Genomic DNA, 13,993 nt, shown 5'->3' with positions numbered 1-13,993 from the left:
TTTTTAACATAATTTTTAGTTTTAAAAAAATTATAATTTGACATTTATTTTTAACTTTATAAAGAAATAACTTGCTGGTGTACCTTTGTCTTTCTCTGAAAATGAGGGGGTGTGGAAAAGCGTAAGGGGTCTCTCACTGCAGGATGGGGCCTTGCTGTCTGTGCTTCTCCGCCTGGGCAGGTTGAGCTGGGAGTTGCCCTGCCCTCCACCAGACACTGGCATGTCTTTGAAAATCTGCAGAGCCGAAAGTAAATTCAAATCAGCGTGAAAATGTCAAAGCGCCACAATGATGGGATGAGTGTCTCCACAAAAACAGAACAGACTGAACTGCTGCGACTGATGCTGGGAGGATATGACCCCGCAGATGTGTCTAGTCATAAAATGACAATTAGATTTTTTTTCTTCACTGAAAAAGCTATTATTTTTTGCATACAAAAATACTGTATGACAGCTATCAATCTGCTACCAGTGGCTGTAAGGCTCCAAAGATACAAAAAAAAAGGTCCCTATGACTCATACACTCCATTTCAAGTCTGAAGTCATAAGTTTGCTATGTGTGACAAACAGACTGACATTACAGTTCTGCACTGAAATTCTCCCCTCCACCAAACCCCTCAAAACTAATTTGCACATATGAATATTCGAGCATGAATCACGGTCAGTTGAATATGAATTGTTACTGAAAAATGTATTGGTTCTCATGCTTCCTGCAACATAACATGTTTAAATATGCACTGTAAAAACTGTATTGCGATTCAACTGTAAACCTGGCAACCCATGTGAGAGTCAAGTCGTGGAGGGGCAGGAGAAACAACTCTCCATTTTGAATTTGGACTTCAGTACCAGTTTCAACCACTAGCTGTCAAAATTATATAGTAAATAGTTTTTATTCATAACTTTTATTTTAAGTATGTCGTTCGCAGTGTTTTATGGGACTGTAGTACTTCTTTCATTGATGGAAATTAATGAAACGCTTATGTGAATTGAAAAGGATAATTGTGTTTTTGTGTATTTTATTAACTAATGCTGCCCTCGACTACGGATTTTTCTGGTCAACTGGTAGTCGATCATTTTAAGCATAATTCGATTAATTAGGTGTTGACGTCTGTGAATGACTACATAATGACTTATACCAAAGAATTCTGCATTGCAAGACTGTCACATCCCTCAAAGATAAGATTTGTGTTTCAGCAGCCTTTCTGTTAAAAACTAAGCTCAACAAGTCCGTTCTTTGCGTTCTTGGAATTGAGAAACAGCCTAACGCTAGTTGGTGCTCCAGTATAATCGGTCCGCCGAAACTCATCCAGTGAGAAACGTTCCGCGGTGCAAAAATAAGTGCGATTAAAATGCGTTAAAAAAATTTAACGCGTTATTTTTGTGTAATTAATTAATCTAAATTAACGCGTTAAAGTCCCGGCCCTAATTCATATATGTGATCGCTTGTTTCTGTTTCTTCTTCATTGTGTTTTGATCCAGGGATTCAATACTCTTTCAGAAGATGTGTAACAGCGCCCCCTACCATATAACAGTGAAAACACGGAAAGCTGGAGAATCCTGTCAATGGCAGCGAAAGAGTTAATGATTATGAGGTCCAAAAAAAAATTAATAATGATAATTAATTAATACAAAAGAGGTGAACTTATGCACAGACGAATTTGCAAAAATATCAATAACATTCATTTAGAAAACAGTTGCCGTTTTAATGGAGCTTACAAGGAATAAGAGCAGTTTGGGCACTATCTGCTATTATATATAGATATATTTATACATGTCCAATCTCACATTTATGGATCATGCATGTTTGGAACAACATGAGGTTGAGTAAAAGATGCCAAAAAAAATGAATTATTCCTTAAGAATGCTGAGAAAAAAACCTTGTGAAAATGAATTTATGCAGGTCACAAGTCTTTATGCAAAGCTGTATGCAAACAGCCTATTGTGTGTTTGTGAATGAAACGCTTTTGGAGGATCAGGTTTATGTTACAGTCAGTCTACGTTTGTTTCCTGTTGTACATAACTGTGTGTATTTGTTGAGAGATATGGGATAGGTAGCCATCCATGCTTTTGAGCTGAAGCTGAAAGATTCATTACAGGTTAACCTCAATCACAGTGGAACATATGTGTGTGCCGTGTCTTTAAGGGGACGAGACATGGGAAGGTTAATTGTACAGGACATAGTGACAGTCTTGATCTTAAAACCCACCCACTTCACCCCTTCATGCAGGAGGAAGTGACCCTATGTCATGTGACGGTGGGCTCAGCTTAAGAAATCAGCCTTGAGCCGATCTGCATGTTGCCATGGCAACTACTCTAATCTGCTTTACCCTTTAAGCCCCTGCCGGGTTTGAAGTTACCTGTTATAGCAAATACGGCCTGAGTGAGTCCCTCCGACAGGGTCTCGCTACTGGATAAGCCCCCTTTAATAGAGGAATTACATCCTTCATTCACACCTAGGTGCGAGCAACACAGCTCGTGCACCTTAGGGTGATTACGCATAGAAAAGAAGTTAGCAACTGACAAAACTCATTAGCTGCGCAGATCATCAACACAAAACGTTTTCCTTAATCCTTAAACAATTTTCCTAGTATAATATGGTGATGACTGGCTACTCTGGGGTGCGTTCCCCAAAAGCAACTATGGTCGCAAGTTCCGTCATTACCAATAGAACTAACAACCATAGTTGTTTTGGGAAACGCACACCTGGTCAGCTAGTAGTCATTCATAAACGTACCCGTTCGTGGTTCTCGATCAGGATTTCTACCACAATGTTCTGGAACTTGATGTCCATGATTGCAGCGACGGTCTCTTCCTGAGGCCTCAGCAGCGTAGGGCCGAACACTACGCCGAGGTTAGCAACCGTCATCAAATTCTGCAGGTGGTGACTGGCCACTCTGATGAGAGAGTAAGACATCTGATGTCATTTACTTCTACTGTAGTGCAGTGCTTTTCTGTATAATTAGCTTTATTGATAATAAAAATAGGACTGTAATAACTAATCAATAAAATCAACAAAAAATTATGGAAATGTTCTTTGTTAAATTTGCTGTCAAATATTATGCATTCTTAGCTTCCACTTTATATTAGGTGGCCTTAACTACTACGGACATACATTTAAATTAATCAGTTGATACAATACACATTGTTTACATACATGTCTTTTTTTTTGTTAACAACTGTTTATTGAGTTTTATTTTGTGGAACAGTAGTACAAAACAAAAATCAGCTGTACAAATTTACAACCCACCCCTTGGTAGACTTAAAAAATATATAATAATAACATAAATAATAATAATAATAAACACATATTAAGTTATATTAATAGATAAACAAATAACAAACTAATTTTGACAAAGATTTTAGAAAAGAAGACACAACATTAAAAGCTGAATGCCATGAATTTACAGTTTTCACGTTAGATGCATGTATACGAGAAGTAGAGAGTTCCATTGAGATAATGTCCAACAAATACACAGTCCAGGTTCATCTGTGAGGAGGATTCCAACAGTTGACAAGCTATTGTTTTGCTGCTGTGAGAGCAGCTAACAGTAAAGATCTTAGTTGAACGGACAAGGTGAAGTCCCAAAAGTCATTCATGAAAAAATGGCGCGGAGTCAAACATATCTCAGTACCCAACAAATATGATAGGTCCTGTGAAAGATGAGTCCAAAAAGGTGAGAGAGAGGGGCACTCCCTTGGGAACAGAGATTACACTTAGGAGAAGACGACAGATTCATATAAAAACGTTACATTGGAGTCAAGTATGCAGCAATTTCCAATGAAACATTTGGTGATTAGGGTTTTTAGAAGACAATTTAAACATACCCCATACCTGATCGGAAAATAAAACATGCACATCCTCATTAAGATCCTTAGCCCAAACAGTTGTAATAGATAAAGGTTTGTATGAATGCTCAAGAAGAAAGAGATAGATGACTGAAGCAGAGGAGAAGGAAGGATTAGTTTGTGTAAAGGATGAACAGGCAGTGGAGAGCTCCAAGGCACCCCATACGCCGAAGATTCTGGAAGGATTTTAAACCACTATCATCGTAGATATCGCCCAGAGTGTTTACTTTATTATGAGTCCATTGCGGACAATGAAATGGAGTACTGCCCGACAAAAGTTTATTATTGTGGAAAATAAGCGAATGCCTATGCCTTTTTGTAACTAGTTGTGAATGTCTTTCAACATCCCTCCATGTGGAGAGGAGATGGGTTACAATGGGACCAAACTGTGATTCCAGTTCAACTATCTTTTTGTGTCGGTTTTTCTGAAGGAAAGAGGCATATGAAATTGAGTTATTCCTTATAAATCCTTTAACTGCATTCCAAAGTGTTCGAGGATCATCCACTGAACCTTGGTTAAACTCGGAAAAAAAATTTCTGAATTGACTGCAAAAATTTTCATCCTGTAACAATTTAGGGTTAAATCGTCATCTAGTGGCATGAGATGGCCGAGGGATCAAAGATAATCTGCACAAATTTCCATCATGATCCGACAAAGATAAGGAACAGATATCGGCATCACGAACAGCTGAAGATAAAGAAGTAGAAATTAAAATATATTCGCGAATAGGATTTATGTACAAGCGATGCGCTCACTCCACTTCAATCTCTTTGCCCGCCAGAGACGGGAGCCACATTGGTATCGATCTTTTCAAAAAGCCCATAGGATCGTCCTTTTCGGAACCTTCAGGCAATCCGACCAGATGCAGATTGCTGCACCAATTTCAATCCTGTAAATCCACAACCTGTTGCTCGAGCACGCCAACACGTCTATTGTGATCTGCGACGACTTTCTTTTGTTCTCTCATCTCCCCTGTAAGAAGATCCAGTTTAGAGCATAGCAACTGAACAACTGAGAAGCCGACAGAGACAACTCCTGCTGTTTACGACTGCATGCCATCAGCACAACCAATGAATAAAACTTAAAACAAAACGAAAAAATCTGCAAAGAGGCCAAACGTAAGGACCTCTACTCAAGTGCCACTAGGTTCATGAGCACGTCACGTGACGCCTACATACATGTCTTTACATCATACTTACATATTTAAAAAAAAATACCTGCATGTAATTACATTCGCAATTAATTTCTGTAATTACATGTATAATTACACTGTTGACCCATTCCATACACCTTAACCCACCCTTAAACCTACCCATACCACCAAACCTGTCCCTAACCGGGCCGAATTTAATTTAATTTTTTTAGAAAAATCAATCATTAAAATACCAGTTTTGAATATGATACATAAGGCTTTTGAGAAATTAATATTTGTAAATTTTTCAGTCATTGTACTGCAATGCATTACATTTTGCCCCCCTGATAAAACTACAGATCTTTAATCATAAAACAAAGCATTTAAATATCATCTTACTAAGAAATATTATTGGGAGATATAGAGTGACAATTGATATTTATATGCATTTTATGCAAGTAGTCTGCTTTACTGTTCAAAAGATCTCATTGATTTGCATTACAAGCTATCAGAATTTCATTTTACCTTATGAGCTTATAAATATCAGCAATCTATGAAATCATGAGCCATAAAATATATCAAATATGATACTCAAAAAAAAAAAAGTAAAGTTTCAATAAACTGTTTTAAACTAAAGCCTACTGTCTAATTAAAAAACGACAAGGCATTTGATATGCCCTACTTCGACTTCCTGTCTCATAAGGAAATTTGTCAACACAGGAAATATCATTCTGTTCATCGAGTGATTTCATGTGGACTTTAATGGTGTAGCTTTTTAGGATTTTGAACCTGCAAACTTTCAGTCATCTGGTCAGATATTAAATTATTCTTGCAGTTACACAATTATTAGCACATTTTATATTATTTCATTAGATAATGTGAACATTTGTTTTTATACCGACTGTGGCAAATTAACCTCTAATCCGTATCAAACAGCTGTAATGTTTGTGAATTTGATGAGCCGGCGAAACAGTCCTGCTGTAAATGATGATTCAGTGTCAACAGAACCCAAGGTAAAACCTTTACAACAATTGTTTCTTCTAATCAGCATACTGTCAATATTAAACGATTCCCTTTGAACCTTGTTTTTCACTGCTACTGTCAGATGAAACTACTTGTTCCACACTAAAACATCATTTCCAAACTTGTCCTGAGGGCATACAGCAAGTGAGGCATTCAATCTGCATGCAAAGTGGGTTTTAAACTTCTACTTCCTGTAATTCTTAATTCTAAAAAGCTGCTTTGCGTAAAGCATTTTTACTCTTGGGTCTCCATAAAACTCCAAATGATCTGTAAGCGTCACCGAGGAACGGCTCCACAGAGCTCGGCCATCAGGGTGTCAAATTAAACTCGCACAAAAGAAAATGGAGCTGGGAATGGGAGGGAAGGAGATGGAGGAAAGGACAGGTGGAGGAAAACAAGCCGCTCTTTTCAGCTGGGCAAACACAAAGGGGAAGTTAAGGCCTTTATTACCATCAGCAGGGTTGTGGTTTTTACAGTGGAAATCCTCTTAGGTCTTTGGCTTTGCTGGATTTGTAACACAGTAAAAAGGGGGCGTCAACACCAAAACTTACTTGGCCAAGTGTTTCATAAGAAGCTCCAGCATCTGGCGGTTCTTCTCCGGGAGACGGTGCACTATGGAGTGAATCTCTGCCACCCTCGCCTCGGGATTGTCCAGTTCTAGGAAGAGAAAGAGGAAGCGAGAGACTAAGCGGTTGCAGAGGAAAGCAAGCACATTTCCTTTTGCTCTGCATGAACTGTAGGCGTTTTACTGCTGTGTTTGACTCAAGTGCATTCGCAGCAGGAATGGGAGTCCAGTCCTGTGTATGTTTTTAAATACATTTTAGCGTTCACGGACACATTTCAGGTCTGAAACGTTGCATCTGTTGCTGATGTTGTGAAACAGAACAAAAGATCCCAAAAAGATCCTGATTCTGTGAGGTCACTTAATGACACAGTCTGGACCCACACAGACACATTATTCCAATTAAACTGACATTAATGCTCACGTGTTTGCGTGTTTGTGCCTGCCTTGTTGTAAAAGCACAGTGCCACCTAGTGTATGTGACGGCTACAACAGTGTCCATTAAGGGCAAAGCTAAGCCGCCAGCCGCGGGCTCTTAAAGGTCACTGAAATATTAGAGTGAGATCTATCTGGCTGCCATGATATCCTAATAATCCCCAGTAACACGAGTACAGCGAGAGAACAGAGGTATAAATGAGGCTGTTTAGACATCACAAGGGACAAATTTTTTTAATTAAATTTAATTAAAAATACAATTAAAAATTGCACTGCAAAATGTTTTCTAGTGTAAATATTCAAACATTTTTAAATCAAGATTTAACTAAACATTTTAACTTAACAATTTAACAACATTTAACATTTACTTTAGAAGCAAAATGACTTAAGATATTTAGTCTTCTTTTCCAAAAAACCTTAAAATAAGAAAAAAATATATGCCAATGCGGCAAGAAAATACTCTTTATTTGCTCTTGAAGTAAGATTTTTTTCTTACCCCATTGGCAGATTTTTTTTTCTTGTTTTAAGCAAAAATTAACAAAAATTTATTTTTCTTTTTTTTTCAAAAACAAGACTTAATATTATTTTGCTTCTCAAGTAAATGCATCTTGATTCAACAATGTTTATATTTTTACATTATAAAACAAGACAAAAATACTAAGTAAGAAAATCATTTTTGCAGTGAGTGCATAATTATATTTGCATAATTATATTTTTGTAGCCTCCACTTCATTGGAAATGCCACAACCCAAATTTAAACACACAATGCCTGCAACAGCACCACCACTGTTTTTTGTTTTATTTTTTATTTATAACATGGTATAAAATTTTATTATAAATGTGCAAGTATGTATATATATATATATATATATATATATATATATATATATATATACACACAATGATATCTAAAATGATATATTCAACACAAGAATATATTGCAAGAATATAAACAAGTCTTAATATCTTATGCACAAAATATATATTAAGAAAATGATCTGTTTATAATACAAAGCGTTCAAATATTGAACTGCAAAAAACCCGTTTAAAAAAGACAGCACATAACCAGACCAGACATGTATTTGGTTGAGTTGAACCGAAACCAAACCTTTAAACTGCACACACACATTTTCACACTTTTTTAGATTTTCTCTTCTCCAGTTACATACACATTCACATCGTCTCTCACTCCCGTATTCCCATCTCTCTCTCTCTCTCTGCTCATGGGCAAACTCCAGATGGCACCTTGCTCTTTATCACATAAATGGCTCGCATAGACAGAAATGAACTAGGGGAGGGGTGGAAAAAAAGAGAGAAAATGAAAGGCAGAAAGGGAGGGGTGGAGCTCTCAGAAGAAGAAAAAAAAAAAGTTCATATGAGGACAAGGGCCTAACGTCACCCTGAAGGACTGGCAAAAAAAAAACCATAGAAAGAAAGAGAAAAACAGAGACAAAAAAGGGAAGATGGTAGAAATCAAATGAGATAAGATGAAGATAGCATGAGATACAATGCAAAAAAAAGCATAGTAATCAGACTTGTTTTCATGTAATGCAAGATACATTTACTTGAGCAAAATTGCATTAAATATTGTTTTCAGAGAATATATATTCTAGTATTTAATATCTGTTATTATTTTTTCTTCCTAATTAGTTAAAAAAATAATTTCAATAATTAAATATTCTAAATAATTTCAGCAAATATTTTTTTTTTTAATAAATATACTAAATTGAATTAAGTTTGTGTTTAAATGTAAATTGTGAAGTTTCTAATTGAAGTCAGTTTTTTTGCAGTATGAAAATCAAAGTTTATGGTACAAAAGACGATCTGGAAAAGAAACAACATCCCTTGTTGTCTCAGACAAAAGCCGCCACACTGTAAATCCATTTTCTTTCCTCTGTTTCCTGTTTCTGACCTCGTCCTATTAGCTTGAACACTCCTACTCTGCACTGTTTCTTATCAAATGCACGAACTATAGTCAAATAGTTTCAAATAGATCAGAGGGGAAATAAGGCCAGACCGGTCCAACCAGACACTCACTGGCTGCTTTGATGAAGCTCCTCTGGTACTGGTATGTCATGAGAGGGGCCGGCAGCATCCTGATAGCACAGAAAAAGAGAAAAGACTAGCGATTAGATAATCAAATTATTAAATGGATGCCACCTTATTGGGACAATAAAACCCTACACCTACCCTAACCCTACCCGATACTTTATTTTCAGCTTTTCAATTATTTCCTTAATTTTTATAGAAAATAAATGCATTTCCAATGTGATATGAGATTTGAAAAGGGAGAAAAAAAAGTTTGGTTTCGAACCCGTGTTCATCGCGTCAAAAATGACTATGGCACGTGCTTTAGCATCTACACCACTGTTTGTTAGCCGTCTTTTGTAGTGTTGACTAGCTCAATCACACATTGGTGGGCGGAGTTAGTGCAAATAGCCTCTGCAAACAAGGCAGACTATTTGCACTTAGTGTAAATAGTCCGCAAGTGTGACTGGACTCATTTGTGAAAGGGGACTCAATTGTTCAGAATGCAAGTGTTCTGAGTTTATTTTTTGGATTCTTACAGTATGTTTTGTGTGCATTTACATTTATGCATTTAGCAGACGCTTTTATCCAAAGCGACTTGCATTGCATTCAAGTTACAGTTTTTTTTGCTTGCTTGCTTTCCCTGGGATATAATGTGTAATATAGCCTGGTTGTTGTCATGTGTGAAGGGGCAGGTTGGTACCTGAGGTAATGCTTTATTGCACTGGTGATGGTCTTGATCTCCCATTCTGTGCTGTCCAGCTCCACATCTGCACAGGTTTTGGGGTCTAGAGTAGGGTATGACAGTTAGACGGCAGATTTAGTTTGCAGGTGACCTCTGTTGAACCTTTGGAATTACCCACTCAGCACAGTACCAGTATGTGCAAGCAAACTATGCATATGTGTGCTGGAAACAGCCAATCAGCATCAAAATCGCAAACCATTTCCTAAAGCAAAACTGTCAAAGTGTATCATTATCACTCTGAGGCAGACAGTTAAATACTGGTGAATTGGTGAGTAACACAACAACATCAAAGTCTATTCATTCTGCTTTCACCGCAGGGTGTGATGGCATTCCTGTCACTTTTTGCATGTGAGAAGGTTTGCGTTTGTACTTAAGCAGCTGAGAATAATGGTTCCTTGCAAAATGAAGCTTTACACACACATATAATACTTCAAATAAGTCTGTATGATATTCGTTAAGGCAGATGTGCTTTGAAAGTGCAGTAAAATATTGTAATATGGGAGGGGCATTAATTAATTTTGGCATAGTGACAAAAAGCAAGCTCAATGCATTGTAAGCAACATATCTGTCTGTACGAGAGCATTGCATCATGAAAAAACCAGGTCGCTCACATAATAATCAATATATCTGTCTACACTGTATGGGAGTAATGCAACACACCTTGACACATTCCATTGTAAATCAACAAAGCTGTCTAGAGTGATAATTAATGTGACAATGTGACAACTAGAGCGCTCACATTACAATTAACAAAGCTGTCAAAAAAAAATGCAAGTGATCACTGTGACAACTAGTTACCATGGTCAATGACACATTTCCATGATAAAGAAGAGGAAAGCCTATTAAAAATCTAGTTTAAAACTATTTAAAACACATGTGTCAATGTACTCTCTTATACATGCTGGTTTTATATGGTTTTGAAGAACGTTTATATTATTTTCAAAAACAATTTTTAATTTAATGACAAGTGGTGTAAACATCATACATGAAGTAATAACATATTTTAGCGTACTTTTAAAAATAATTCTTATTATGGAAATTATATACTTAAGAATATAATTAAGTGTGAAAGTGTGAATGTAATGTTTTCAAACACTTAATTGCATGCTATTTGCAATTAAAGGTTCACCTAATAATGAAAATTCTGTCATTAATTACTCACTCCCATGTCATTCTAAACCCATAAGACCTTCGTTCATCTTCAAACACAAATTAAGGTATTTTTGATGAAATCCGAGAGCTTTCTGTCCCTGCATAGACACAACTGACATGTTCAATGTCCAGAAACGTATCAAGAACATTGTTAAAACAGGTCATGTGGTTTAACCGTAATTTTATGAAGCTATGAGAATACTTTTTGTGCCACAAAAAAACTAAAATAACACCTTTATTCAACAATTTCTTCTCTTGCATGTCAATCAACGCCATTCACAAGAGTGAATGTGAACCACTGATGTCACAGACTATTTTATAAATGTCCTAACAGGTTAGTTGCGTTGCTGTCTATGCAGGGTCAGAAAGCATATCATAACATATCTTAATTTGTGTTCCTAAGATGAATGAAGGTGTTACGGGTGTGGAATTACACGAGGGTGAGAAATTAACAAAATAGTTTTCATTTTTGGGTGAACTATCCCTTTAAATAACAATGATTTATAGTATACATTTATAATTTTTGTTTATATACTTGAGTATTAATTAAAATTCAATGTAATTCCTACTCAAACTTTTATGCCACGTATTTAAATATATTTATAATTACCATTTGTAATGATGAAGTTTATGTACAATTTAGTATGATGTATTTAGTAGATTTAAAATATATTTGCTTTAAATGTAACATTAAAGTCATAATTAAAAGTACACGTGTAAAGCATGACAAAATTATTAGAACTTTGTACTTTAAAGAAAACAAAAGTGTACTTTTTATGACTTTGTGCCCCTTAAAAAACATCATATCAAATTTTAAATCTTAAATTTAAAAAATGCTTATCATAGAAAAGGAGTATTCAAACCGATGTATGATTGTATTTTCTTAAAATAATAAATTATTAGATTGGGACAAAAAAAAAGTGTCATATGCACCCACCTTCTGTTTCATTTATAATAAGCTAAAGTATAGGAGTGAATTCTAGGACTGTGATTTTGGCTACTCCAATAAAGCATTTGGTATCCAACAAGAACATAGTACTGGTACGGTGCATTATGATATTTCTATAGAATCAGAAGAAATGTGAAACAAGTGTACATATTCTGAGTTAGCCTAATTATCGCTCTCAGGACAGACACTGTGTTACTCAAAACTTTGAGTAATTGTATATGTGACATTTATAGCTGAAATTCTTTGTTAATGTTAATCTCCTGGTTCCATTAAAATAAAATGACCACCAGCAGCGGAGTGCTGATTCTCACCCATGGCCAGGCTGAGTAGTTTCTGCACTCTGGAGTTGACACCGACGATCCTGTATAGCCCCTGTTCATCAATACCTGTTACAGAAAACCATAGACTGTCACACTTACTCATCACCATCTGACCTCTATTTCTGAACAGAAAAACAACACGAGGTGTACCTCTGGTTTCTATGGCATAGATGAATTTCATGACAACGTTGAAGCCGATGACATCTAATTGAGCCACTTAAATAGAAAGTTCATTAGGAGAGGAAAAAAACATCAGTACAACTTCATGATAAAACAAACACTAATAAACAACAAAAAAGTGTTCATGAAACCAGCATGATAAGTACATAGGATTCTGTGATTCGACTGAATTATGTTTTTTCGTTTTGTTCGAGGACTGAAATAGCACTATACTTACTAGCTTCATTCTGGCTGTCACGATTCAGGGTGTATACCTATGAGACAAGACATTTTGGTCAAGTAAATAGCTGTTAAAAGAGCAGCTTAAAAAAAAAAAATCTATTTTATGATACCATCTGAGAAGCCATCACAGCAGACATTACCACTGCATCATCTACATTTTACATGCGTAATCTGTTCGCTTAATGCTTTCAGAAAGCTTTGTCACACTGAAAGGTTCATTTAGCATGCTAAGACATCATGGTTCAGTTCCAAAACCTAGTGAGCTGCCAACATAAGCAGCATTTTTGGTGAGAAGACAATATCAAAATGCATTACCGCAGTGAAAAATTCTAAGATGGTGGATGACTCAAATGTGGATTATGAATATATAATATAATTCTATATCTAGCTGTAATCACGACAAGGCTCAGAACATTTTAAGCATGCTCCTGTGTGTGTGTAAGACATGCTGCTGCTGCATGAACAGGCATACATAAATCCAGGAGCAGATTTAGACAGGTGGAGCTGGGGGGAGGTGGAGGTTTTCAGAATAACTGCACCATTTAGAGTTTCATAACTGAACTAGATATTTAATTCAAAACCAAATAATATTGATAAAAAAACAAAACAAAAATATTTGTGTGCTCTTAATTTTTATGCTAATTAAATTCTAACCGCAAACTCTATTGAACAAGTTTGTTGAGCATCCTGTGTGTTTTTGTGATAAGCACTATTCGAGCTGATGCCTAAAGAATGTTTCATCAGTAACTGATGAGGTCCAATTCAATAAGCATGCTGCCCTTAAAGTTAACAGTCTATGTAGGTAGTACTCTAGTGAGGCAGCTCACTAGATGATGGAACAGAGCCTTAATCATCCTGAAATACATTACAGATTCAGTTATGAAGCCAACACTCAACTAAACCACTACATTTGAATTCAAATTAAAAAAAAAAAAACAGGCTAAAGGCCTGAACATGAATATTTATGAGACATAATAAATCTCAAGAATATGCATTCAAAATGCGAATACACTTTATCTGATGCACAGCAGTGCCAAGCATGTGAAATGCTCTTAAGATGAACCCTATCAGATTTGAGTACGAAACACTGATCTATATATGACTGGATTGCTCATTGCAACAAATGTCCGATGTCTCAGATAAAGTACCGGTTCTCTTCCGTCCATGGCTTCCATCCAGAGTCTGCGGTCTTCCTCTGACAGCGCCTGCATGGTGATCACACCAGGCCTGAAACATGCACACGTCCACACACAAGCATGCACAGTGGTACAGTCAATACACACACACACACACACACACACACACAATTCTCTAGAGATGCATGTATATTTACAGGACACTGTTAGTTTAAACACTAGTGAGCGTGAGCGCTCGAGGAAAATTTTCTTAAAAATCTACAGA

At 36.3% G+C, this 13,993-nt stretch overlaps 1 protein-coding gene across 4 annotated transcripts in view; it reads right to left on the bottom strand.

Moving 5' to 3' along the window:
• The window catches only part of LOC306856155 (rho GTPase-activating protein 26-like), an 89,806-nt gene that overhangs the window by 16,018 nt on the left and 59,795 nt on the right, over window positions 1-13,993 (bottom strand). For all 4 annotated transcript variants that reach the window (XM_079395201.1, XM_079395203.1, XM_079395204.1 and 1 more), the window contains exons 11-19: window positions 13,741-13,819; window positions 12,588-12,624; window positions 12,341-12,406; window positions 12,182-12,256; window positions 9,728-9,812; window positions 9,034-9,092; window positions 6,551-6,656; window positions 2,732-2,891; window positions 84-234 (exon numbers count right to left, since the gene is read on the bottom strand). In XM_079395201.1, the coding sequence (XP_079251327.1) occupies window positions 84-234; window positions 2,732-2,891; window positions 6,551-6,656; window positions 9,034-9,092; window positions 9,728-9,812; window positions 12,182-12,256; window positions 12,341-12,406; window positions 12,588-12,624; window positions 13,741-13,819 (818 nt within the window). The remainder of the gene's footprint in view (window positions 1-83; window positions 235-2,731; window positions 2,892-6,550; window positions 6,657-9,033; window positions 9,093-9,727; window positions 9,813-12,181; window positions 12,257-12,340; window positions 12,407-12,587; window positions 12,625-13,740; window positions 13,820-13,993) is intronic.

This window comes from Barbus barbus (assembly GCF_936440315.1).
Source record: "Barbus barbus genome assembly, chromosome: 36".
Taxonomy (NCBI): Eukaryota; Metazoa; Chordata; class Actinopteri; order Cypriniformes; family Cyprinidae; genus Barbus; species Barbus barbus.
The sequence above is the reverse complement of the archived record's forward strand: the minus strand, read 5'-3'. Positions and strand labels throughout refer to the sequence as shown.